At 36.3% G+C, this 27,375-nt stretch overlaps 1 protein-coding gene across 1 annotated transcript; it reads right to left on the reverse strand.

Moving 5' to 3' along the window:
* Window positions 1-657: 657 nt before the first annotated feature.
* On the reverse strand, window positions 658-26,298 carry LOC117981596 (vesicle-trafficking protein SEC22b-like). The gene is made up of 5 exons (XM_034967040.3): window positions 21,852-26,298; window positions 14,352-14,461; window positions 8,701-8,861; window positions 5,872-6,018; window positions 658-2,668 (listed from the first exon to the last, which is right to left on the reverse strand). Exons 1-5 carry the CDS (start codon window positions 21,924-21,926, stop codon window positions 2,514-2,516), a joined length of 648 nt encoding a protein of 215 aa, XP_034822931.2. The 5' UTR covers window positions 21,927-26,298; the 3' UTR covers window positions 658-2,513.
* Between the last annotated feature and the right edge of the window lie 1,077 nt (window positions 26,299-27,375).

The raw sequence follows: 27,375 nt of genomic DNA on the forward strand, positions 1-27,375 counted from the left end.
CAGGCTTCCTCCCTAATCTATCTTTTATGCCAATATTATGATCACTTGAAACTACAAATCTGATGCCATCCTTGGCCACTACCATTAAGATGGTCTAAACTCCTCAGCATGATAGACAAGTCCCTTTATGATAGTGTACCCATCTAGTTCTCATTCCTCAAGTCTCCTCTGTTGTCTATGCTTACCCTATGGGCTAAGCTGAACCAAGCTGTTACATTTCCAAAATATGCCTCGCTGTCTTTATTCATGCCTTTGCACATGCCATTGACTCTTCCTACAATGCCCCATTCTCCTTCTCTAGAAAGTCTTCTCTTAACATACTTCTTCCCAAAATAAATTAGGTGTCCTTTCTTAATATGCCTCCAATAACCCCATACAGTATTTATCCCATTCTATTTTAGATGCCAGTTTGGTTGATGATACATTTCATCTAGTCAGATCTTCCCACTGCCTCTTATAAAGAAAACCAGGAGCCATATTATGATATTCTTGTTCTCTAATTTTTCTGCTGCCCTGATCTTAAACCACTTTCTTCTTCCTTTGTTGACAATTACCCCACCCCTTATTTCTTAATTAGCCCAACAAGATTAGATAGAAATGTATCTACAAAGGATATATGTATATAAATTAACTAGATAACAAAACTTCACACTGAAGTGAACATTCTACAAGTATTTATTTCATTGCTGACCATTAGGTTGCAGCATGCAACTCTCAACAATGAGCTGCCCCTCTCCACTCCTATAGAAGCTCCAAATACTATGGTACCACTATGTAGGTTTTCAGCCTTTCAAAGGCTTTTATTATCAACATCATCATTACTTCAGCAGGAGCCTTTTAGGGACTTAAAAGCACTGATTATCTATAAAAAGTAACTTCATATTTCATGCACAAAATTCCCAATTGGCAGATTTAGGTCCATAAAAGAAAGGAAAAAAATTATTCTAGTTATATAAATTATCAGGAATAAAATAGCATTTCTCCTTGCCTTGTTATAAAGAAATAATATATTTTTCCTTACCAGGAATCAGGATAGTATCTTTGATGATCCCTCAGGGTTATAAAATTGCTTACTGGTTAAAGTTTTTTGCCAAAGATATTAAGAAATAAAAAGTTCGCTCATTTTCCTGTGCAATTTAAAGAAATATTTGCAGTATGTACAGGAATTTTAAGTTATTATTGCAGATCCTGGCAATAATATTTAAAAGGCCTATTTTCCCCATTAAAAAATTCTACCTCAGAAGGTAAAAGGAAATCTCCATCATCCCTGAGCAGAAAAGGAAAAAATCATGGGTACTTTAATTAGTTAATAGAAACCACTGTAAATGAGTTATCTATCTCCAGAACATTCTCAGAGAATTTACATGAACTAAAACAGGAATGAAGTGCTCTCAGAGACTTTTTCTCAGGTAAATGTATTTAGTAGTTTGAGTAGTTGATCTGCAAAAACTTTAACTTTAATTAACTACATAGATGAATATTTTTTATTTTGAAATTTGAGAGTGTCCTAAGAGGATGTCTACAGGATATGAAACTACTGGCTGCAGGAAAATTTTTTAAATGTTAGCAAATTGTGGCAAGAGGAAAACAAACAGTGGAGAAAACTGTGGTAGAGAAAGTAAAGAAGGGGCAGGAGAAAGCTGTAATTATAACCTGGGCCTTCCTTTGTTCTCATGAAGCCAGGGGCCTCTCCATATCCTATACTTGCTCTTACACTAATAACAAACCAAATGCTGCAAAATAAAAGTAATAATGACCCAAACTAATTTAAGTCTTTTGTTTAAGGAGTAAATGAGACAAACATTTTAGCTTCTTAATCAAGGAGTGCTATAATTTCAAGGCATCTTAATATAATTCACTTACCCTAAAGCAATTGTGCAATAAGCAAATTATAAAAGGAAAACAACAAAGGTTAACTTTCTACAGGGGCCAATAGACAAGATCTGTGGAGCACAGCAAGCAATTAACCTTCACATACTGGAGTCTTGTTTAAAAGGCCATCAAAAACTCAGATTACTGAAAATCACAAATGTCACCAACAAAAGGAATGTTGATTAGAGTCAAAAAAAAAAAAAAAAAAAAAAAAAAAAAAAAAAAAAAAAAACACCTTCCCAAAGGACTGCCTTCTTTGAAGGAATTTCAGAATGTTGCTAGCACAGGTTGACTAAGTTAAATCTCACTGATGGCTCCATCAGAGAATGAGAATGCCCCAGCCAGTGCTGTTTTTAAAATGCACTGGGAGGGAAAAAACGAAATAACAATCTACTATTCCCTAATATATATGGCCTGGCACCCAGAGAAAGCCTCTGCCCCCGAAAGAGACTTTCTACATAGGGTAAGCTTCATTAAATGAGGTGCAACCTTTCATTTTCAGGACATCTCTTTCCTTGCAAGGTCTTTAGAGGCAGAAGTTCCACTTGGATTCTAATACACATCTCTGTGAGCTCAGTTTCCTGAAAATATACACCTACTGGGTTCTAGGTTCTCCCTTACCAGTGACTGTATTCATTATTTCACAGCCACCAGAATCGGACATACACTATTAACATGATGAAAAATACAGCTACTGCTGCAAGTTTGGCATAAGTGGAACGCGTGTTCAAGTACTTCGCATCCTGGCGGTATTTCTTGGACAGACTGGACAAATTGTTAGCCTTTGAATCCAATGCTGTCAAAGAGGAAAAAAGGAAAACATTAATTAGTCCCTGGAAGTATTTTACCGAAAGTATTAAGGCATTAAAAATAACCAAAATGAGCAGCACTGCAACAACCATGAATCTTAAATCATCATTTTTATTTTAAGGCTAACATTGCATATACTAATTAACTGATGATGCTGATCAGATTATGTCTGAATTTTTGAGGCTATATAGTAAGGTGGTTAGAAGTGCAGGTTCTGACCTCAGACTCTTTGGTTCAGATATCACCTGTACAAGTTATGTGACATTGGTCAAGTCATGTAACCTATTTAAAACCTAGTTTCTTCATCTATAATTGGGGATAATAACAGTAACTATGTCATAAAGTTGTATGTACATGAGATTGCCTGTAAAGTGAGCAACAATGCCTGCACATGATAAATTATAATAATTATTACATGTTAATAATTATTATCTTCATAATCTTCTAATGGTCTGAATCATATTCTCTTATATTTTGAAAAACAATAATGATAATCCATGTAAAACAAACTCAGATAACCAGAAAATTCAATTAACCAAACACAGTCTTAAGCTATACTTCAATGATGACTGCTAACATTTCTAAGATTCTCCACATAGTAGAGACTACTATGAAGTTAAAGCTATCAGGATTTATATTTCAATAGACATAGGAAAGTTGTAACTAAAATACAATAAGTACTACAAAAAAAAAACGCAAGTAAATTAAGCTTTTTAGTATTTTCTGGCAAGTTTTTTCACCCCCAAGGACATTTGTAATGTTGTTATCTTCTTATAACAGTTAACTAAACACTTAGAGAAATAGCCAGATAGACACAAGCTAGACCATATTAAAATATAGGGCATATTTTAATAATAAACACAAACTCCATTTGACATAATAAATTCTGATCAAACTTTTCACTTCTTTAAATTTCGGAAAAAACTATTTTGCAATCCGGTTGTTTCTTCCTTAAAGAATGCTTTTGGAATATTTGGAGTTGCTTAATAGAGACTGGTTTTGATTGGGAAACATGGCGTTACTTAATAACACAGGCATGACAGCCACGTCTGAATTAGCAACTGATCACATGAGTAAGAAAAACATCTAGTCACGGAAGAAGAGTCAGGGACTGAGAAATAACCATGACAATGCACAGGGCATCTTTTTACAGAGCCTACAAGAATATACACTTCACTGGACAGGGATTTTAAATTATTGTGTTTGCTGCTATATCCTGAATGCACAGAACAGGGCCTGGTATATAGTTAGTGCTCAATAAACATTTGCTAAATGAATCTAAATCTGCTGAGAATAACTCAGCAGAGGAACAATTATTAGACCCTATGAAACAAGTCATAGTTGAGAGAATTTATATATGAACGTTTTGAAATACAGGATAACATAAAGACAAAGCTATTGCTTGGAGAAGTCATTTAACAAATATTTATGTGACAGGCACCATGTGAAGTGCTGAGGATACAACAGTGATCAAAATATACATGATCCCTGCCTTTAAGGAATTTAGAGTCTTGCATGAGTGATACAAGAAAAATTCCTGTGCTAGTCTACTTTATCCCATATAGGAATTGCAAGTCTGTATGACAAAACCTTACACACTCACTCACTCAAAATTTGGTATTTAAAGAGTGTGAAGGTAAATGAATAACTGCTCACTACTCAAAAAAAGGTTAAAGTTTATAGTTCATAATAAAAGAAAACTCACTTACTAATGAATATATAGCATGGCTGAATTCAAAAATACTTATTAAGGAACCTATTTGTGACCATTTCTGTGGGGGATATATAAGGAGTATGTGAAACAGATATAAAATACATAAGCACTATCTTTAAAGAGCTTACATGTCCACATTAAACACTTAGGTAATATTTAAATATCAGGTAAATATACATATACTTTTAACCTAATTTTACCTAATTACCTACACTTTTAAAATTATATAAAGGGCTGGGTGTTGTGGCTCATGCCTGTAATCCCAGCACTTTGGGAAGCTGAAGTGAGTGGATTGCTTGAGCCCTGGAGTTTGTGACCAGCCGGAACAACATGGCAAAACCCCATCTCTACTAAGAAAATACAAAAATTAGCCAGGCGTGGTGGCACGTGCCTGTAGCCCCAGCTACTCAGGAGGATAAGGTGGGAAGATCGCTTGAACCCAGGAGATGGAGGTTGCAGTGAGCCAAGATCATGCCATTGCACTCCAGCCTGGGCAACAGAACAAGACTCTGTCTCAAAAAAATATATGAAATTATATAAAAAATTTAATTATCCAAATTTGTTTGCCTACTTTAATATAAATATATGAAATATATACTTATGTTATATGGAAATATATTTAATATATATTAAATATATATTTAATATGGTAAGAGGTATTTAATAAATATATTTAAGGTAAATTAGGTAAACACACATACATGTAATATGTGCTAAAACCATTATGTTACTAAGTGCTTTAGGAGTTTAAAGTACAGAAGAGATTAATGTGATACAGGCTATAAGGATCAGAGAAAGGTTCTTTAAAGAGACAGTTCTTATGGAGGTCTTACATACAGAACAGGTCCAGCATAAGGCAGAATAGACCACTAAGGATAGTAAAGAAGCTGGTGTGGCTACAGAAGAATGTTTGTGAACTAGAGAATGACAGACATTTGCATCTTCCTTATTTTCCATATGTAGAGCACAATGCCTTACAAATAACAAGCTCTCAATAACAATGGCTGACTGACGGAAAAATAAGTCAGACTGGATCTTATCTTGTAGTCCCAGATTTAAAAGTTTTTCAGAGAGGAATGCCTTGATGAAAATGGCATTTTATAAAGATTGATCTGGCAGCAGTAAAGTCTCCCAAAGAGGCTACTCAAAAAACCACTGCAATACATTGTTGAGTTTTCTCTCATTAATTTCCCTTAATTTATACAAGTTATATAATTTAATTAATTTTGTGAATATCTTAGAAATAATCATTGCTTCTAATATGGATGAGTCCTTTACACTGTTCCAACTCAACAAAAACTAATCATGCTAGGAAAAAAAATATATTGGAAGCATTGTAATGTAATGTACTTCTGGGAGATAAATTCTTAACAGTTCTAGGTAGAATCTAATAGCATAAAAGGCACTGCAAAATAAGCTATCCTTGTCTATGGAATGAGAACCATTTCTTCATAAGACTCATTGCTTTTAGATACCTGAGAGTGCTTCTCCTCGTTGTAACACTTCTTCGATATTGGCCACCATGATCCTCTGCACATCTTGCAATTCAGTGTTGATGGAGCCTAGGTTTCTTCGAGCATGACTGTCAATGTAGAGCTTCTTGGTTTTCTGAATGAAAGTATCTAGAATGATGAAGAAAACTGACCATTTCTTTCATGGCCATCAAAGTACTGAGGTAGGAAATTAAAAGTTCTGAGTTGGCCAGGCGCGGTGGCTCACACCTGTAATCCCAGCACTTTGGGAGGCCAAGGCAGGTGAATCATGAGGTCAGGAAATCGAGACCATCCTGGCTAACACAGTGAAACCCCGTCTCTACTAAAAATATAAAAAGTTAGCCAGGCATGGCGGCACACGCCTATAATCCCAGCTACTCAGGAGGCTGAGCCAGGAGAATCACTTGAACTTGGGAGGCAGAGGTTGCAGTGAGCCGAGATCACACCACCACACTTTAGCCTGGGTGACAGAGCAAGACTCTGTCTCAAAAACAAAAACAAAAAAACCCAAAACAGTTCTGAGTTTATTCCTGGATTTGCCACTGTCCATGGTTAACCAAACTCTTGGTTGAATATCAAAATCTAGGCTTTGATTATTTCATTTGTAAGATGTAAAGGTATAATTAGACGACCATTCAGGAGAAATGTCCTTTGAATACCTTTAAATTAGAAGTATTTGCTATCTAAGGCTGCTATCAGAATCCTTAGAGAAATTAAGACCCACTATAGTAAGCCTTTCCTGAAAACAGAAATTTTCAAACAGTATTCTGAGGACCCTTAGGCTAAGTGTTACTTACCTCTACACATTCCTTAAAAGGATGCTGGTAACACTCTAGCATTATTACAGCCTAACATGGCAAAAGGGTTCATGATCATTAAAAAGCTGAGAAACTTTACCTTATTTTCTCTAATATACATTCCCAGTTTCATTCCATTCTTAAACCTCAGGTAAAGCAAATATGTAATAGGGAGTTTTCCAAAATACCAATATAAAACTGAACTGAAGTCTCGGCCAGGCACTGTGTCTCACACGTATAAATCCCAGCATTTTGGGAGGCCAAGATGGGTGGATCACTTGAGGCCAGGAATTCGAGACCAGCCTGGCCAACAAGGCAAAACTCCCATCTCTACCAAAAATACCGAAATTAGCTAGCTGGGCATGGCAGCGTGCACCTCTAGTCCCAGCTATTCAGGAGGCTGAGGCACAAGAATCACTTGAACCTAGGAGGCAGAGGTTGCAGTTAGCCAAAATCATGCCACTGCACCCCAGCCTGGGCAATAGAGCGAGACTCTGTCTCTAAGTAAATAAATAAATAAATAAAAACTGAAGTCTCATCTATCTTTTGCTCATATCAGTATTTCTCAAAACTATAGGAAGAATGACTTATTATTAAAGATATTTTCAACTTTTGGCAAAAATCTTAATTTAAGTGTGCTGTACCACTTTCATTTGCCTCTTTAGATCTCCTCTCTGCCCTCCTGCACCTTGCTTTCTGCACTGGGAAGCTGACTTGGATGAAGCGCCTCAATAGACTCCTTGCTCTGTGCCAGTTAGGTTCAGGCAATGAAGAAGCCCCAACAGTAGGGAAGAAGGAGAACAGACAGTGAGTGATGTCCGGGTATTTATTCCCCTGGCTTCTTTCAGAGAAGGAAATAACCTTCTTCTGGAAGTATCCCTCTACCAAAAGTTACGCTCCTCTCAAGTTGGCCTTCTCTAGAAATTTTCTCCTTTTCAGTTTCAGAAACTGCTCCTCCCCCTTATACATTCAGGCCTAGGGATGGTAACAACCAGTATGCTACTGGTCAGAGGTTACTGTACCTTGTAATTCTCCTACAGCCTAGTCATACCTTTGTATATAATCCCTTAAGCTAATTTGGGTGTGCCATCTGTTTCCTGTATGACCCTGATACATTTGTCTTATTTTTGAGGGAGGTTTATGGGAGTATTACTGTCTATAAAAATAAAATTTGAAAAACTGGACATTATATAAAGCAGCACTTGGAGAGTATATAGTTATGAAACACTAGAGTGTTTTTCCAAAGCAAGATGACCCATTTATCTAGCAAACTTGAAACACTTCAAAAATTCTAAGCCAGTAAAACCAATTTCTCTTTTAACTAAAAATTTCAGCGATATAGCCTGATCCTACTTGTTCTCACTCCCTGTACTTACTGTACTTAGGACATTTCCTTTGATCCCTTACCATCAGATACTTTACCAGGTCTGATTAGTAATTAGTCTTTCTATAATTCTTGTACAAATACAGACACCTATGCTCACTATTCCTGAATGTAGTAAATATTATACCCCAATACCATGAGTACCAGGTATCTTCTATTTCTTTGTTATGTTTTGTTTTTTTAATTAGAGGATCTTATTCTACTAAAAGAAACAAAACATCATTCTTTCTGATTTCCCAATTCTGATCTCCATAAAATGAGCCTTATTGTGAGTGTGAGTCTGTGGACTGGGGTAAAGAAGAACTCAGCCATTATATGCCAATCAAGTAGATCTTTAGGCACAGTTCCTGTCACATGTGACTCTAAAGAAGAATCAAACCAAATAACAGAAAGGGCAAAAGGCAACAATTTCTATGGGGGAAAGATCAAAAGACTAGAGAAAATTACTTTTCAGAACAAAGCCTTAGTCACTCAAAAAGACAAAAAGAAGTGGAATGGAAAAGGAAGCAGAAGCTAAAACTTCAGCAAGTAAACATCAGAAAAAATGTATAAATATTATATCAGTGTAACAAATAGCTTCTCCATATCGTTTGCTCCCTTGATAGAGAGAAGTGAGGGGCAAAAACTTACCGAATTCAATAAAGGAATAGGGTCGGGACACAGTGGGCACCTTCTTTCCATGCTGTTCATCAAATTCTGAGTGCAAATCTTCTAGGTAGGCAAAAGCCAACTTCTTAGGGAAGGCAGCTTCACATAAAACCAAATAACACACCCCCTGCTCAATAATGTAGCTGGTGAGACATAAAAAGCAAGACAAAGTTGTCTGTAAAGTAATAGCACTGACAACAGTTTAAAGCAGAATCTCTGTACCATGCAAACTTTTTTAAAAATCTAGCCTAAATACTTTGAGGCTGGCTAAACGAGAGTCAATTTAAAACCGCAAATCCTTGGAATCAGAAAGCAAACATCTTCCCATTATTAGATGTATATTCTTTTTTTTGTTGTTTTTGGTTTTTTTTTTTCTTTTTTTTTTTGAGACGGAGTCTCGCTCTGTCCCCCGGGCTGGAGTGCAGTGGCATTATCTCGGCTCACTGCAACCTCCGCCTCCCAGGTTCAAGCCATTCTCCTGCCTCAGCCTCCCGAGCAGCTGGGACTACAGGCGTGCGCCACTATGCCCAGCTAATTTTTGTATTTTTAGTAGAGACGGGGTTTCACCACGTTGGTTGGCCAGGATGGTCTTGATATCTTGACCTCGTGATCCGCCCGCCTCAGCCTCCCAAAGTGCTGGGATTACAGGCGTGAGCCACTGCGCCCAGCCTATTAGCCGTATATTCTAAAAGGAGTATTTAGACATATTTATTATAATTTTTCATCCAGTAGATTCTCTTTTTTTTTTTTTTTTTGAGACAGGGCTCTTTCCATCACCCAGATTACCCAGGCTGGAGTGCAGTGGCATGATCTCAGTTACAGCAATCTCTGCCTCCCAGGTTCAGGTGATTCTCACGCCTCAGCTTCACAAATAGCTGGGATTACAGACACCCACCACCACACCCAGCTAATTTTTGTATTTTTAGTAGAGATGGGGTTTCACCATTTTGGCCAGGCTGGTCTGAAACTCGTGACCTCAATCGATCCACCCAATTCAGTCTCCCAAAGTGCTGAGATTACAGTGTAAGCCACCGGACCCAGCCCATTACACAATTCTTCAACTAACATTTTAAACTTTTATTTTAGCTTGAGGATGTATACGTGCGGGTTTGTTACCTGGGTATATTGCGTAATGCCGAGGTTTGGGGTACAAACAATCCCGTCACCCAAGTACTAAGCATACTACCTAATAGTTTTTCAACCCCTGCCCCCTCCTTCCCTCCTCTTCTAGTAAGTCCTCAGTATATTTATGTCCATGAGTGCCCAATGTTTAGCTTATAAACTTATAAATGAGAATATACAGTATTTAGTTTTCTGTTCCTGCATTAATTCACTTAGGTAATGACTTCCAGCTCCATCCATGTTGCTGCAAAGGACATGATTTCATTTCTTTTTATGACTGCATAGTATTCCATACTGTATATATACTACATTTTTTTTATCCAATCCACCACTAACATGTACCTAGGTTGATATCTTTGCTATTGTGAATAGTGCTGCAATGAATATGCAAGTGCATGATTTTTGGTAGAAAGATTTGTTTCCTTTTGGATATAAACCCATTAATGGGTTTGCTGGGTCTAATGGTAGTTCTGTTTTAAGTTCTTTGAAAAATCTCTAAACTGCTTTCCACAGTGGCTGAATTTATATTCCCACGAACAGTGTATAAGCAATTCCTTTTTCTCCACAGCCTCATCAGCATCTGTTGTTTTTTGACTTTTTAATAATAGCCCTGTGACTGTTGTGAGATGGTATGTTATTGTGGTTTTGATTTGCATTTCTTCAATAATTAGTGATGTGCATTTTTTCATTAGTTTGCTAGCCTCTAGTATGTTTTGAGAAATATCTGCTCAAGTCTTTTGTCCATTTTTTAAATAGGGTTATTTGTTTTTTGCTTAATACTTAAGACTTTTTCTTGAAAAATTCAGAGTTGTGACTCCATCCACGCTTTGATTCTATATGGTAAACTAGCATACACATATTTAAACTCTTTCCAGCCACAAAGGAAAACACTGTAACTGGAAATTTCTGTGGATAGAAATGTAAGGTTAATGACATAATGTTTACTGGGTACAAGACTAATAAGACTCCTTAATTTACAGTCCAGGAGAACTCTGTAATCAACTGGAAACTTTTCAACAATGGAACTGACTTTCTTTTGTGATGATGAGCGCCCATGCACTCTGGAAGGGGCTATATGATTACACATCTGAGAAATTCTTAGAAAAATGTTAGGCTACTAAGTGGTTTTCCAACTTCTTTTTAGCCATAGTATACACACACACACATGCAAATATATATATTTATATATGGAATATGTATATATAACAAGCAAAACTTATATTCAGAAGGCCAATGTATATATCAGATAAAATCAGAGGTTCTTTAGTTTAAGTAGGAGTTTGCAAATATTTTCTCCCATTGTGCAAGTTGTCTCTTCACTGTGTTGTTTCCTTTGCTGTGCAGAAGCTTTTAGTTTAATACAGTCCCATTTGTCTACTTTCTTTTCTGTTGCCTGTGCTTTGAAGTCTTTGCCATAAAGTCTTCGCCCAGGTTCATGTCCTGAAGCATTTCCCCTATGTTTTCTTCTAGTAGTTTTATAGTTTAGGGTCTTATGCTTAAGTCTTTAATCTACTTTAAGTTGATTTTTGTATATGATGAGATAGGGATCTAGTTTCATTCATCTGATGAGGAACTAATATCCAGAACATACGAAGAACTCAAACAACTCAACAGCAAAACCAAAAATAATTCAATTAAAAAGTAGGCAAGGAACAGAATTGACATTTCTCAAAAGACATGCGAATGGCCAAGTATATGAAAAAATGCTCAACATCACTAATCTTCAGGTAAATGTAAATAAAAACCACAACGACATATTATTTCACCCCAGTTAAAATGTCTATTAAAAAGACAAAAGTCAATAAATGCTGTTGAGGATGAAGAGAAAAGAGAACTTTTATACACTATGGAAAACAGTATGGAGGTTTCTCAAAAAACTAAAAACAGAACTACCATACAATCTAGCAATCCCACTGCTGGGTATTTCTCCAAAGGAAAAAAACTCATTATGTTAAAAACTTATCTGTACCCCCATGTTTACGGCAGCACCATTCATAATATCTATGGATAGATAATCAAGAGAAATGTCCATCAAGAGAATAATGGATTTTAAAAGTGTTTTTTACACACACACACACACACACACACACACACACACACACACACCATGGAATACTATTCAGCCATAAAAAAGAATGAATTTCTATCATTAGCAGCAACATGGATAAATCTGGAGGACATTACGTTAAATAAAATCAGTCATGCACAGAAAGATAAATATGGCATGTTCTCATTCATATGTAGGAGCCAAAAAAAATTTTTGAGCTCATGGAAGTAGAGAGTAGAATTGTGGGTATTAGAAGTAGGGAAAGGTAGAGAGAAGGGGAGGATGGGCAGAGGCAAGTTAATGGATAAAAAATTACAACTGGATAGGAAGAATGAGTTCTGGTGTTCTACAGAACTGTAGGGTGAATATGGCTAGCTATAACTTACCACGTATTTTCAAAAAGCTACAAGATTTTGAATGTTCACAACACAAAGAAATGATAAATGTTTGAGGTGATGAATATGCTAATTACTCTGATTTGATTACACATTGTATACATGTATTGAAATATCACTCTGTATCCCATAAATATGTATAATTATTACATGTCAACTGAAAATAAAAGGAAAAAATTTAAAACATAAGGAGGAGTTTAGGGGCCCAAAGCATTATATATACTCCTATCCTTGCCCTTTCTATGTGGCTCCTGAGGCATCCTAGGGCTCCATAAAGGATAAAGACTATTATATGATCTCTCAGGCCCCTTAAAATAATATTAATAATACAGCTGTCTTATTCCTTGCTTGGGCACCTGAGTTAACTGGTCTCTTTGCTTTTAGTCTACACCATCTTCTATACCATCAGTTTTATTCCCAGAGACTACAGATGACCATATTACCCTGCTTACAAACTCTAAGGGTTCCCTAATACCTACAAAATAAAATCATACTCCATGGTATTATATTTACAGCCTTTCAAAACAAGTGTAAGCAACATTCTATCATATATTGTAATAAACCAAATGGCGGACTGTTTTCCAACATGCTAGGTTCTTTACATATTTGTGGACTTCTGCTTATATTGTTTTTTCTAACCATTAATGCTCTTTTAAATACCTGGAGAAATCCTGTTCATTTTCATATGTTCAATTCTACCATAATTTTTTCTGTGAAACTTCTTTATATATACTCCCCTCCTCTGTCCCGTTTCTTCAAACTTACCCCCTACAAATGGGAATTTGTTCCTTCCTTCTCTCTGTTCCCAAAACATTTCATTTAAATCTAATTTACAACATCTTTTCAATTAAGATATTATAGTATACTTGTTTGAGTATATGTCTCTCTCTGTACTAAGAGAACAGTGTTAAAAGGTATGGACATTAAATGCAGGACTCAATATAAGGTCTGGCAAAGAATAAACCCTTAATAGCTCTTGGATGGAAATAAAGGATGATATGAGATTATGAATGTCCTAAAGGAATCAGGCAGAAGAAAATCTCTTCTCAATTCCATGAGAACTTTCCTAGGTCTTGGTTCTCTAAACCATGATGAGGATACTAGATATTAAGTGAGTGACTATTTTTGGTGTTGAAAATTAGAGTTCTAGAAAATATTTCAGATATTATAAAAATTAATACATCATAAAACATAATGTCCAACATTTTCTTAGCCAATTGCCTAGGGTTTTATTTTTGTTTTGATGTACTTTTTACTTGTCTTTTATAGGTAGAGAATTTTTGTTTTGTTTTTTAAAAGTAAACATAGCAGCTTCCTCCCTAGCCTAAGTTATCTTACTATCTAAGTCCCTAAAATAGCAAAGATTATTTAACTAATCTGTTTTTATTTTCCTCTGATGCTCTTGTACTCTTTTCCTTTTTAATCCTTCCTATTTTGTCAGCTTCAAACTTGGCATGTATTAAACATTAAATACCAATTATTTGTAGATAATTTAAAATCCAATAATGTTCCTTTGAGTCCTCTATCAGCTGTATCGTTTATAACCACTGATTAAGATGCTCTTATCTTTTATAATTTTCTTTTTTCAAAATAATAATAACTAATAATTATTGACTCTTCCCATGTGTGTCAGACAAGATGCTAAGTAATACACACAGATTCCCTCACAATCCTCTCAAACCTCCTATGTTTATTTTCACTACTTTATAGAGGAAACTGAGGCTTAGAGAAGTTATGTGAGCTGCTCAAAGTTACACTGTTAGGAAATGTTTGAGCAAGGGTACTAACCTACACATATCTGGCTCCAAGACAGTCCTAAAGCAAGAAGTTATCTATTATTGCATGATGGGCACAGCATAGACACATGTTAACAGGTTAAATTACTGTAAGCATGCTGAAAAAACCAACAAGATGTCCATTTTGTAGAATTAGAGCCAGAGAAGTTGCTCCTCCCAAAAGACAACATTTTTAAGTAATCTTTACTTTTTTAAAATTATTATTTTTTATCAGGCATTCTGTTACTGTATTTCACACTTAAATGATCATAAAGAAATCAAGATTACACTCACTGAAAAGTCATGGCTCCTGCTTCCAAGGTACATCTGGTAGGGGACTGTTCATTCAACTTTCGAAAGAGTTGCTTAGCCTGACTCTGATACTGTTGAAGGTCCCGGCCAGACTGAAAGAAGACATCTTCATTTAAGAATTTTCCACAAAATGCTGTATCAATTAGTGAGAAGCACCATATTATGAGGACACTCTGAATGAGGTCCTTCATTTACAGGTAAGTAAGATTCATTTTAACGGAGGAAAGACAACCTACTTTCAGAGTACAGAGGAAGACCTAACCCCTACTTCTTCAAGATGATCGCATTAGTTATTTGCTAAGAAGCAAAAGCATATACCTCAAATACACTTAAGCACTCTTAACTTTCAATCCAGTGTTCTTTCCACTATTAGGACAGTACTCTCCTCCTAACCCATTTCATTTGCAGTTATTGGCACAGAACTACACAGCATGTGCTATACTCACGGGAATATCCTAGGAACAAGATTGGTGAATTTCATTTTTATGTTGGAATATCCAGCAGAACCTTCCACAAGTGTTACAGTTTTTAGCATTTAAACAAAACTAAATGTGTGTACTAGTGACTGCAAATTATTATGAACACTTTGACTGCAATTACATAAAAATGACCAAGGGTAGAGACAAAGATTAGGATGTCAGATACCCTTTACTGAATAAATCTATTTGGTTCCCAAGTTTGGACAGCAAAAGTTTGAATATCGAGGGATATATGCAGACAAAAATGAAAATAATAGCATTCACATGTTATAATTACAGGTAATATTTTCCTGAACAATTTCTAACTGCGTTTACAATTATTTTTGTTAAAAAGAGGGGGCAAATCTACTGGAAAAAACAGCAGTGTCATTTCAAAAGAAGAAAACCATGCATCTCCAATCTACTAGATCCAACAGGGAAAGGAAGTGCCTGAAGAATGGGAAGCAAATAGACATTGTTTTTCCATCCACGTGTAGGGTAGGGGAGCTTTCTGCCAGCTACCCAGCTATAGTCTGAATGTTTGCTGGTATCCCCCACAAAATTCATGTTGAAATCCTAGCCCCCCAAAGTGATGGTATTAAGAAGTGGGACCTTTGGGAGGTGATTAAGTCATGAGGGTAGAGCCCTCATGAATGCGATTAGTACCTTTATAAAAGAGACCCCAGAGGGCTAGCTTGCTCCATCCACCATGTGAGGAAACAGCCAGAAGGTGACATCTATGAACCAGGAATAGGCCCTCAATAGTCACCAAATCTGCTGGTGCTTGATCTTCACCTTGCAGAACTAGAAAAATCAATTTCTGTCATTTATAAGCCACCCAATTTATGGTATTTTGTATAGTAACCCAGACTAGGACACTGCCATGTGATGCAAAGAAATAATCCTATTTTGGAATTATTTATTTTACATAGAAAGAATAGCCTCCCTTTGGCAGATGTTTAATAACTAAATATTTAAGTAGAAAAGTATTTATGCTAGGGTCTCCCAGGATCTGAGGTCTAACTTTGATAAAGTACAAAGTGATATCTTAAAATTGTAGATAGTGTACTGCTAAGCTGATAATAAAAACAAGGAAGCAACAATAAAATGATAAAGTGGCAGATCAGCAAATGTACAATTACAGGATAATAAGATTCTAAGCTATATGTAAAAATGGTGAACTGGAAATTTCAATATGAATAAGAAGGTGAATAAGCATGAGGTGAACCAGGGGAGACAGGCAGAGTCCAGTCGAGGTATTAGTTTGTAGATTTATCTTGTTTAATACCACTGTTATGGCAATTATTTGTTTTATTGACATATATTTGTTATATATTTGAGAAATAGTTCTATATTAACATACGTATGTCTGTATGTATGTACAGTTTTATATATTAAACAGTACTTTATAATAATTATATCAAAATTATCATATTAAACAGTACTACTAATATATGGCCAGCCAGTAAGAGTGAATACCGTCATATGCTTTTAGCCAATAAGAACTAGTGCACAATATTCTATTTTCCTAAATTTGAATGGTACTTACCAATCTTTTTGTTTCCCCAGTGCCATTCTGAAGAGATCTGAACCCACAAGAGTAGATAAAAAGCATGCAAATAATGTTGGGAATGCTACTCAAGTGCTAAGAAAGAATATCAACATAGATCGGTGATTTTCAACCTTGGCTTCACAATAGAATCATTTGGGGAAATCTCAAAAACAAAACTACTTATGCCCAGTCTCCACCACCAAACCAATTAAGTCAGCATCTTGGAGGTGGGGCTGTGACATCGGTATTTTTTACATAACTGCAACCACAGGTGTTAAATATATGTTCTTTGCTAAAGGCAGGTGAGAATCTTAAAAGGACTAGTTGAAGAAACATGGAAAAAATTGCCACTCAGATTGGTACAAATCCTTTGACTTTACAAGAGGCACTGTAAACATTACTGTAACCTGAGAGAAAGACTAACAACTGTATCAACTGTAAGAAACTGGCCAAAAGCATTCTGCAATTTCAGGAATTTGCAAACAGCAATGTAAAGACTGCCAATATACAACACTGGGGATGTATTTATAGGGATTATGGTATGCCAACCAACACCTTACCATGCTGGTTCAGTTAGCATTACCATCCTTGAGAACACAATGCTAGCACAATCTTCATGGTTAAATAATAATCTTTCTGGCATATTCATACAATGGAATACTATGCAGCCATTAAAACAATGCTGTATAGAGTTTAATGATATGACAAAATATTCATTAAACACTGTTAAGTGGAAAAAATTAGGTGAAACAGTCTTATGGTATTACCTATTATTTAATGTTATACACACATACATATGTTTAAGGTCATCCACCAAAATGGATATAATTTGAGTACAGATCATAGTTAATAAACACTGTTAACATTTTGGTCATTTTGCTTTTATGTATTTACTGAACTTTCTATAATATGCACAAATTAATTTTGTAATGTGAAAAATCATTCATTCATTACATATTTGCATCCAGTGTATCGATTATGTGCAATTCTGATCTGTGAACCTTTAAGAAAGGCAAGATGAGGCTGGGTATGGGGGTTCACGCCTGTAATCCCAGTACTTTGCGAGGCCAAGGCAGGTGGATCATGAGGTCAGGAGTTCAAGATCAGACTGGCCAAGATGCTGAAACCCCATCTCAACTAAAAATACAAAAATTAGCCGGGTAGGGTTGCAGGTGCCTGTAATCCCAGCTACTCGGGAGGCTGAAGCAGGAGAATCGTTTGAACCTGGGGACCGGAGGTTGCAGTAAGCTGAGATCACACCACTGCACTCTAGCCTGGGCAACAGAGTGAGACTCCATCTCAAAAAAAAAAAAAAAAAAAAAAAAGAAGAAGAAAGGCAAGATGGAATTAGAAAAGATTCTTCAGAAATGATCAAATGAAATTATTAAGTGTTCACTTTCTGCCAGCCACTGTTCTGAACACTTTATTTAACTCGTTTATTCTTCATGAGGTGATTAGAATTATTATGTCAATTTTTTACTTGAGAAGTCAAACTTTTTAGCCTCTAAGCTAAAAAGGGAGGAACTAGGATCTGAATGCAGGCAATCTGGCCCTGGAGCCCCTACTCCTAAGCATTATGCTACCCTAACTCTATAATTGAAATTGTTTCAATAGTAGATCCACCTTTTAGGTGAAGTCTTACTATGTAATTCTAACTCATTGGAAATGCTCAAGAAACCATGGGGCAGCTCCGATCTAGATCTCACAAAACAACCTAACCACTGTTTTACATACTGACCTTTAGTTTGCTTTCAAGATCAAAGTCACAAAGGGCCCACAGTTAGCCAGTCCACCTAAAAATATTTAGATATCCTCATTCTGTTTTCTACTTCATCTAGAAAAGATTAATGAAATTTGTATATGATATAATTATGAGATATCTATTAGTAATCCAATAATGCAGTGGATCAGAATAACTGGAAAAACTGTGAAACAAATTTGAGGTTATCCAACAGCAAATGTAGGATTTGGATCTATATATTACAAAAGATAGAAGGTAGTAACTTGACACACAACCACAATACTTTTCGTTGCTGTCACCTAAGACTGCTGAACAACTAGTTGTATCAATAACAACTTTTGCCTTCATAGCTCTTATCATTTTCATAGCTGAGTTCAGTGGGTATCAATACCCACTGAACTCAGCTGGTCAAACACCAGCAGCACCAAGAACCAACCACTTTCCTCTAAAAGCAGTTACAGTAAGTGGATTAATCAACCCTCAGTGATTGGGAGCGTGAGACAATTTAACTGTATAACATGTTATACAGTTAAATTTAACTGTATAACATGTTATACAGTTAAATTTAACTGTATAACATGTTATACAGTTAAATTTAACTGTATAACTGTTTAACTGTATAACTGTATAACATCTGCTTTCTTGGAGCTTCCTGCTGCCTATTTGGTGAGATCTAACACTTTCTTCAAGTCTGGACTGCCCTTCACGATGCCAGAGGAAAATGAAAGAAAATACAATAATTTTGAGGCAGAACAGAAAGGTAGATAAAGAAATTGCAAAAATCCTAAAAGGAGAAACATGCCATAAAAGGAATGAGGAAAAAAGATAAACAGGGTATCAGTTAGGGAGTCCACATTTGAGAAGAAAAGCTCATCTCTCTTCCTGCCCTAAGTCTAAATTTTCAGTTAAACACAGAGGAAACACCCTGTATAAAATACTCTGTCTACATTATTTTGTAAATTTTACTCTCTATTGTATTATCTGAATAACTGTCCATCTTCGGACAGCTTGTACAGGCACCTAGTAAATACCTAAAATATGATATCTATTATCAGTGTAAATACTGAAAGTACACTGATAAGAAAACAAAAACATACAAAAATGAAAATACATTGAATTATCTGGCCTGGACAATTAAGGTGATTAAATATAAAACTGTTTGGTTGAGATATCTGTTTATTAAAAAGTTATTCCTGGACTCCTAAGAGGTAAGACATCATTAAAAGGCCTTAGAACAAGGCAGTAAAGTACAGTGGTTAGGCACTAAAGTACAGTGGTTATTAAGTTTTTGTCTGAGTCGACAAAAACTTAATAAAAACCACTGGGTCTCAATTGGGGTGATTTTGCCCCCATGAGACATTTAGCAATGTCTAGAAATATTTTTGTCATCATACAAACAAACAAAGTGGGGAAGGGTAGTGGTACTACTGGCATCTAGAGGGTAGAGGCCAGGAATATTGCTGGACCTCCTACACAATATACAGAACAGTCCCCAATAACAAATAATTATCCATCCCCAAATGTCAACAGTGCCAAGGGGAAAAACCCTGATGAAAAATTTCATTATGCCACTTATTAGCTGTGAATTTAGGCAAGTGATCTATCCTCTCTAAGCCTCAGAGCTTCCTTATCTATTATTGGAGATTTTAATAGTACCTGTTCTAATATGGTAGTATGAGGATTAAATAAAAAAATGAACTTAATAGGCTTAGCACAGTGTTTGGTATGTAGTAGGCGCTTTTATAAATGTTCTGTATACTATTAAAATAGTAAAAGTAAGCCTAAGATTCAGATCTTTACAGACATTAAAAGTTTAGGCAAACTTTATTATTCAAAGTCAAAATTCCTAAAGGAAAATACTACGGCACTACAATCACAAAAATATTTGTGTGTAAAATTTCTTTCCTTGTCAATTAAACAAAGCATCCCATCTTGATAAACCAATATGAAATCAATACCAAATTTATAATTAAAAAACAATAAATCAATTAATTTTTCAATAAAGTATCATGGCAGAGAGTAGGGGCCACTAATATTAAGTAGACTTTCAAGTTCACTTTGTATTCTTTGCCAACACTGGAATTCAATGCAATAATTTAAAAATTGACCAGATTCCATCCCCCCTACCCCCAACACACAGCCACCCACTGTAGGAAAACTATTTTTTAGTCAAACTACACATCCTTCAAGGATATTTCCCTGCACTATCTACTTTGTTCAAATCATATTCCTAGGTTCATTTGAACAATTACACTCCTTCTGCAGGATGGTCCTAGAGTATTCCTGAAAAACATTTCACATTAGCAAATCGGGGTATGTTAAATTGTTCACGGTTTATTTCAAAGATTAGACTTTGTTTTTATGTAATGAATAGAATATATTTCACTTAGCATGACCTGCAACTTTATTATCTGTATCACCACTCTCCTAAAAGTGAAAGTAACTATATTTCCAAATCAAACCTAAAAAGGCATATAACCAAATAGAATAGTTCCTTACTACTGGATCCTACTGTTACCTTAGTGTCATACCTTCTGGGAAGACTTTCCTGATTTCCTAAAACCAGCTTAGATATATTTTCCATGTTCAAGCACAAAACCCTCTTCCTTCTCCTTAGCAGTTAAACTACATTTTAATAGTTTGTTGGTTATCTGATTTTTCCACTAGACTGTAAGCTCCACAAAGGTAGAGGCTGTGTACTCTAACTCCCTGCATTAACACTATGCCTGGCACATTTGATGTGCTCAGTAAAAATTTTTTGCATTAATATATGAATGAAAAGTCCAACAGAAGAAATGTGCAAACTATTTTTTCAATATCTCATCTTTTTTTAAGGCTCAAGGTTTTACTTAGACTGTATGGAAAAGTAAAATAAAATTGATCACTTTAAACAAATTATATAAATTCCATTCTCAGCTTTGTCTTCAGAACCTCCCAAGCTTGCTCCAGAAACTTGTCTTACTTCAGAAATTTCCACTGTGTTTCTAAAACACAAAACAGCTTTCTTTTAAGACATCTGGAGTTAGTGCTGTTTTTAATCAATTCAGTATACTTTTGAGCACCTACTAGCATAAAGCAGCTATTGTAAAAGGTATGGATAACAAAGAGATGATTAAGACCCGTCGTTTGCCCGCTAGGAAACTCAAGTTATTGAAAGACAAAGAAAAAAATAAGTTACAATGTACTGCAGGAATGTGGTACGGCGTATTGGAGAAGGTGGGAACTGGGGATAATCCTGAAAGAATGTGATGTACTGAACTTTAACAGGTGCTTTTATGTGGCAATATTACCTCACCCACTTTCAAAAGATGTCAGCAAGCTAGGTCAAGGATCAGGTGCCACGTTATAGAGTTGAAGAACCTGGCTGATTTTTTTCCCAGGATTTATCCATCAGTAGTCCTATTAGCAGCAGAAAATTAGAAATCCTGAATTTTAACAAAGTCCCTAAAGAGTCAAAGAACACTGGGTGATCACAATCAACCAAAGCTACCACTTCTCCAGAGCGTTTTTCTAAAGAGAAACAGCTAACACAAAAAACTTAACTCCTCCTTCAGGAAAGATTTCCTCTCGCCGGTAGTCTCTCCTACACCAAAAGATAAAAGCGCACTTCAGAGAGGTCGGGAGTGCCCGGGAAGTCACAAAGGTCTCCCGGTCCTAGGAAGGAATCCGATGCTGAGGGCAAAGCGCGCTGACAGAGACTTGGGGTCGCGGGTCGTGAGTAAGCAGCTCACCTGTTCGTCCTCCTGCATCGAGGCGGCCAGCGGGAGCCCGTCCGCCACTCGGGCGATCATTGTTAGCAACACCATCTTCACAAACTACAGGGATCCAACACTGGCCCGGAAGGCCCTTGGCGCCGTCCTCACTTCCTCCGCCGCGACAACAGTTATACCCTATGTCTCAGTTACCGGAGATCCAGCTGCTTGCGTCTCCGCTTCCCGCTGAGGTGGCCGGAAACAGCGCAAGAGCTTTCCACTACCGGTCCCCAGAATTGGCTTCCCTCAGAGAACCACAACTATCAGAACACTGGTTCCGCGATCTGCCTTCCACCTTCTTAACTTCCAAGGTCTGGCCGGGTTTTCTGAATTTGAGGCTTCGAATAAGCCTCGCCCTTTGAGCGGCCATTGCACCCAAGCTGAATCAGAATTTTCTAGTTCCTGAAACTAAGTCTTGGGAGAGAGCTGGGAAGGAGGGTGGGAGTTAATGGGTAATCCCCATTAACCACTAACCGTTAACCATGAAGGGTATGTAAAAAAAGGAAAACCCTGAAAATTAGGCTATTTTCATATTTATTTTTTTCTGTTTTCTGTTATATATTCTATAAAATGTTCTATATTTATATATTTCTAGACAAAGATTTTTGTCTATTTTTGCTTGTTTGTTTATGCGGTATCCCCACCAGGCTCCTTAAACAGTTTATGGTAAGAAGTCAATAAATATGTGTTGTATGTGTGAATAAATGAACAAGTACAGGACATCTTGTACCACCTAGGTCAGTCACCTACAAAAAGCTAGGATCAGGCCGGGCGCGGTGGCTCACGCCTGTAATCCGAGCACTATGGGAGGCCGAGGCGGGCGGATCACGAGGTCAGGAGATCGAGACCATCCTGGCTAACATGGTGAAACCCCGTCTCTACTAAAAAAACACACAAAAAAACTAGCCGGGCGCGGTGGCGGACGCCTGTGGTCCCAGCTACTCGGGAGGCTAAGGCAGAATGGCGTGAACCCGGGAGGCGGAGCTTGCAGTGAACCGAGGTTGCGCACTGTCTGCAGACTGTCACCATCTGCACTGACAGTCTGCAGACTGTCACTTCTTGAGAATATTACAATGAAAGCTTTGAGTTGAAGTTTTAGGAGCTCAAGACATAACAATCCTTTCTTCCTCTTTTAAGTTCAGATCAAATTGGGAAATAGAGAAGTCAAACAGAGAATTAATAATACTACAGTACTTTTATTACTGATCAAACTAAGTGGAGAACTTGCATTTAGATCTGTGATGATGCAAAGGTCCTGCTAATATTTCACTCCCGAATTAGGCAGACTTCACTCCAGAAACAGCAGGCCTTTCTCAAATGGGCAGGCTGACTGGCTTCTTACCACATGGCATAGGGCAAACCAGAATGACCTACTCTGAGGCTGGCATCTTAAGTGTTCAGCTATCACCAGAAGACTTCTCAGATTCTCAGTGAAGAAGGGAACAGGGTGCAGTCCAACACAAAGGAGGACCCACCTCCTACCAGAGAGCAGAAATGATCTTAGTACCTTTGTGTCCCTTGGCCAGCTCCAGTGGCGGTGGTGATCTCAGAGACTTCCAGCTGTTCTCTCTCTCCCAGCCTTTAGCTGGGAAAAGGGTTTGTCCCTGTAATACACTTTTTGTGGAGGACCTCACTTATGTGAATTTCATGTGACACAGTGCCTTTCTTATGAATTTCCTTATTCTGACTGTGTTTGTGTACTCCAGTTTATTGCAGTTGCCACACCAAAAGAAATACTAGATTTTTATATTACTTGTGGGATAGGATGTGCATTTTTATTGGTATTTATCATTTTATTTGCCACAAATGACAAAACCTTATCTGAAATTGCTACACTTGTGTTTGGATTTTGGACAGGTTTTGTGTGGCTGCTTAATTTCGTTCAATATGCTCTATGAATTGCTGCTGAGAAAACTTGAAAATACTGATAAGAGATAAGCCTTAATTGAACTTCTAAAATACTTCAAGACTTTGGAAAATAGAAGTAATGGATGATGGGTGATGTATCAAAATTTGCATAATTTTTAAAGGACATTTTTTGAGCAGTGATGATCAAGTCTAGTCTGAACACAAGCTATCATTTACCACAAATTACACCAGAGGCATTTTGTTTTAAATTTGTCTTTGTTGTAACGTTGTAACTGTTGAAATTAGTCTCAGACAGAATTTTCTGGAGGTTTTGTTTTTTATGGAGGGATACTCGTGGGGACACAAACTTTTCCTTAAAACACATGGATCAAATCACAAATGAAAGAGGGGACATTATTACCAACCTGTGGAATACAAAATATTATAGAGGAATATTATGAGAAGTTATATGCCAGCAAATTAGATAAACTAGATGAAATGAACAAATTTCAAGAAAGAAACAAGCTACCCAAACTGATTCAGGAAGCAATAGAAAATCTGAATACCCTATAACAAGTAAAGCAATTCAATTAGTAGTAATAATTTTTTTTAATGTTCCACAAAGAGGAGCCCAGGTTCAGTTAGCTTAATCTGTGACTTCTGCCGAATATGTTTATAGGACACAGACTCTTCACCCCCTGAAAAAAAGGAGAAGAAGAACACTTCCCATCTCATTCTATGAGGCCAGTATTACCCTGGCACCAAAACTAAGACTTCAAGAAAGGAAAATGACAGGCCAGTATACCTTTATAAATATAGATGTAAAAGTTCTCAACAAACTTTATTTGGCAACATATGAAAAAGATTATACATCATGACAAAGTGGCATTTATCCTAGGAATGCAAGGTTGATTCAACATATGAAACAATAAATGTAATGCACCATATTAATAGGACAAAGGACAAACTCCATATGATCATCTCAATAAATGCAGAAAAAGCATTTGAGAAAACCTAGCATCTTATCTTGTTAAAAAACAATGAACAAACTAGGAAAGAAGAGAACTTCTTCAACCTGATAAAGGGTATCTATGAAAAACCCACAGCTAACCCCATACTTAAAGGGGAAAGACTTGAAAACATTTCCTGTAAGATGAGAAATAAAACAAGCATGTCCACTCTCACCACTTCTAGTCAACATAGTACTTGATGTTCTAATGAGGGCAATTAGGCAAGAAAAAGAAATAAAAGCACCCCAGCTGGAAAGGAATAAGTAACACTATTTCTATTTGTAGATGACTTTATCTTGTATATAGAAAATTCTAAGTAATCCACACAAAAATTTAAGAATTAATAAATGAATTCACCAAATTGTAGGGTACAAGATCAATATACAAAAAAATTTGCAGTTCTATGCACCAGAAATGAACAATCCAAAAATGAAACTGAGAGCACAATTCCATTTACAAGGCATAAAAATAAAGCTGCACATCTACACCATCTGATCTTCAACAAAGCTGACAAAAACAAGCAATGGGGAAAGGACTCCCTATTCAATAAATTGTGCTGGGATAACTGGCTAGCCATATACAGAAGAATGAAACTAGACCCTTACCTTTCACTGTATACAAAAATTAACTCAAGATAATTAAAAATTTAAATCTAAGACCTCAAAATATAAAAATCTTAGAAGAAAACCTAGAAGATACTTTTACCAACATCAGCCTTGGCAAAAAGTTTTTGGATAAGTGCCCAAAAGCCATTGCAACAAAACCAAAAATTGACAAATGGGACCTAATTAAACTAAAGACCTTCTGCATAGCAAAATAAACAATCAACAGGGTAAATAGATAGCCTACAGGATGGGAGAAAATATTCACTAACTATGCATCCAACAAAGATCTAATACCTAGAATTTATAAGGAACTTCAGTCAATAAGCAAAAACAAATAATCCCCTTAAAAATGGTCAAGGGATATGAACAGACACTTTTTTTAAAGAAGACATATAAGTGACCAACCAACATATGAAAAAATGCTCCACATCACTAATTATCAGAGAAATACAAATCAAAACTACAATGAGATATTACCCCACACCAGTTAGAATGGCTATTATTAAAAAGTCAAAAATGGCTATCATTAAAAAGTCAAAAAACAACAGATGCTGATGTGGCTGCAGGGAATAGGAAACACTTACACACTGTTTTTCAGAATGTAAATTTGTTCAGCCACTGTGAAAAGTAGTTTGGAGATTTCTCAAATAACTTAAAGCAACCATTTGATGCAGCAATCCCATGATTGGGTATATATCCAGAGGACAATAAATCATTATACCAAAAAGACACATGCATTTATATGTTCATCACTGCACAATTTACAATAGCAAATACATGGAATCAACCTAGGTGCACATCAAGGGTGAATTGGATAAAGAAAATGTGGTACATATACACTGTAGAATACTATACAGCCATAAAAAGTGAAATAATGTCCTTTACAGCAACATGGATAGAGTTGGAGGCCAAAATCCTTAGCAAATTAATGCAGAAAAAGAAAACCAAATACCACATGTTCTCATTTATAAGTGGGAGCTAACCACTGAGCACACATGAACATAAACATAGGAACAATAGACACTGTGGACTACTAGAGAGGGGACCGAGGGAGGGAACATGGGTAGAAAAACCTCCATGGATATGTAACAAAGCTGTACATGTACGCTCTGTATCTAAAAGTTGAAATTTAAAATGAGTAAATAAATGAAATATTTAGGAATAAATCTAACAAAAAAGTGTACACTAAAAACCACAAAATGTTGTTGAAGGAAATATTAAAAGACCTAAATAAATGGAAAGGAATTCCATGTTCATGTTCCACGTTCATGGATTGGAAGACTTAACAGAGTTAAGATGGCAGTAATCCCAAATTGATCTATAGATTTGTTGCAATCTCTATCAAAATCCCAGCAGGCTCTCTCTCTCTCTCTCTCTTTTTTTTTTTTTTTTGTGGCAGAAATTGACAAGCTGCTCTTAAAATTCAGGTAGAAAAGCAAAGGACCCAGAATAATTAAAACCATCTTTAAAAGAAGGAAAAAGGTGTGAGAAGGACTCATACTTCTGATTTCAAAACTTAATAACAAGCAACATAATTAAGACAGTGTGGTATTGAAATCAGAATAGACATACAGGTCAATGGAATATAATTGAGAGTCCCAAAAATAAACACATGCATATATGGTCTAATTAAAAAAAATAAGGAAAGGAGAGTATTTTCAACAAATGATGTGTGACAACTGGATATTCACATGCAAAATGATGATGGGCTCTTACATCACACTATATATAAAAATTATCTCAAAATGGATTGTCAACCTATGAGCTAAAACTATATATCTCTTTGAATGAAACACAGGAATAAATCTTTGTGACCTTTGATCCAGCATGATTTCCTAGCTATGACACCAAAAGCACAAGCTGCAAAAGAAAAAAATAGATAAAAAGACTTCACCAAAATTTAAAACTTATTTTCTTCAAAAAACACAAGAAAGTGAGAGGACAACCCTCAAAGTGGGACAAAATACTTGCAAATCATATCAGGTAAAGGAATTGCATCCAGCACACACACACACACACACACACACACACACACACACA

The sequence above is a fragment of the Pan paniscus genome, chromosome 1 (assembly GCF_029289425.2).
Source record: "Pan paniscus chromosome 1, NHGRI_mPanPan1-v2.0_pri, whole genome shotgun sequence".
Taxonomy (NCBI): domain Eukaryota; kingdom Metazoa; phylum Chordata; class Mammalia; order Primates; family Hominidae; genus Pan; species Pan paniscus.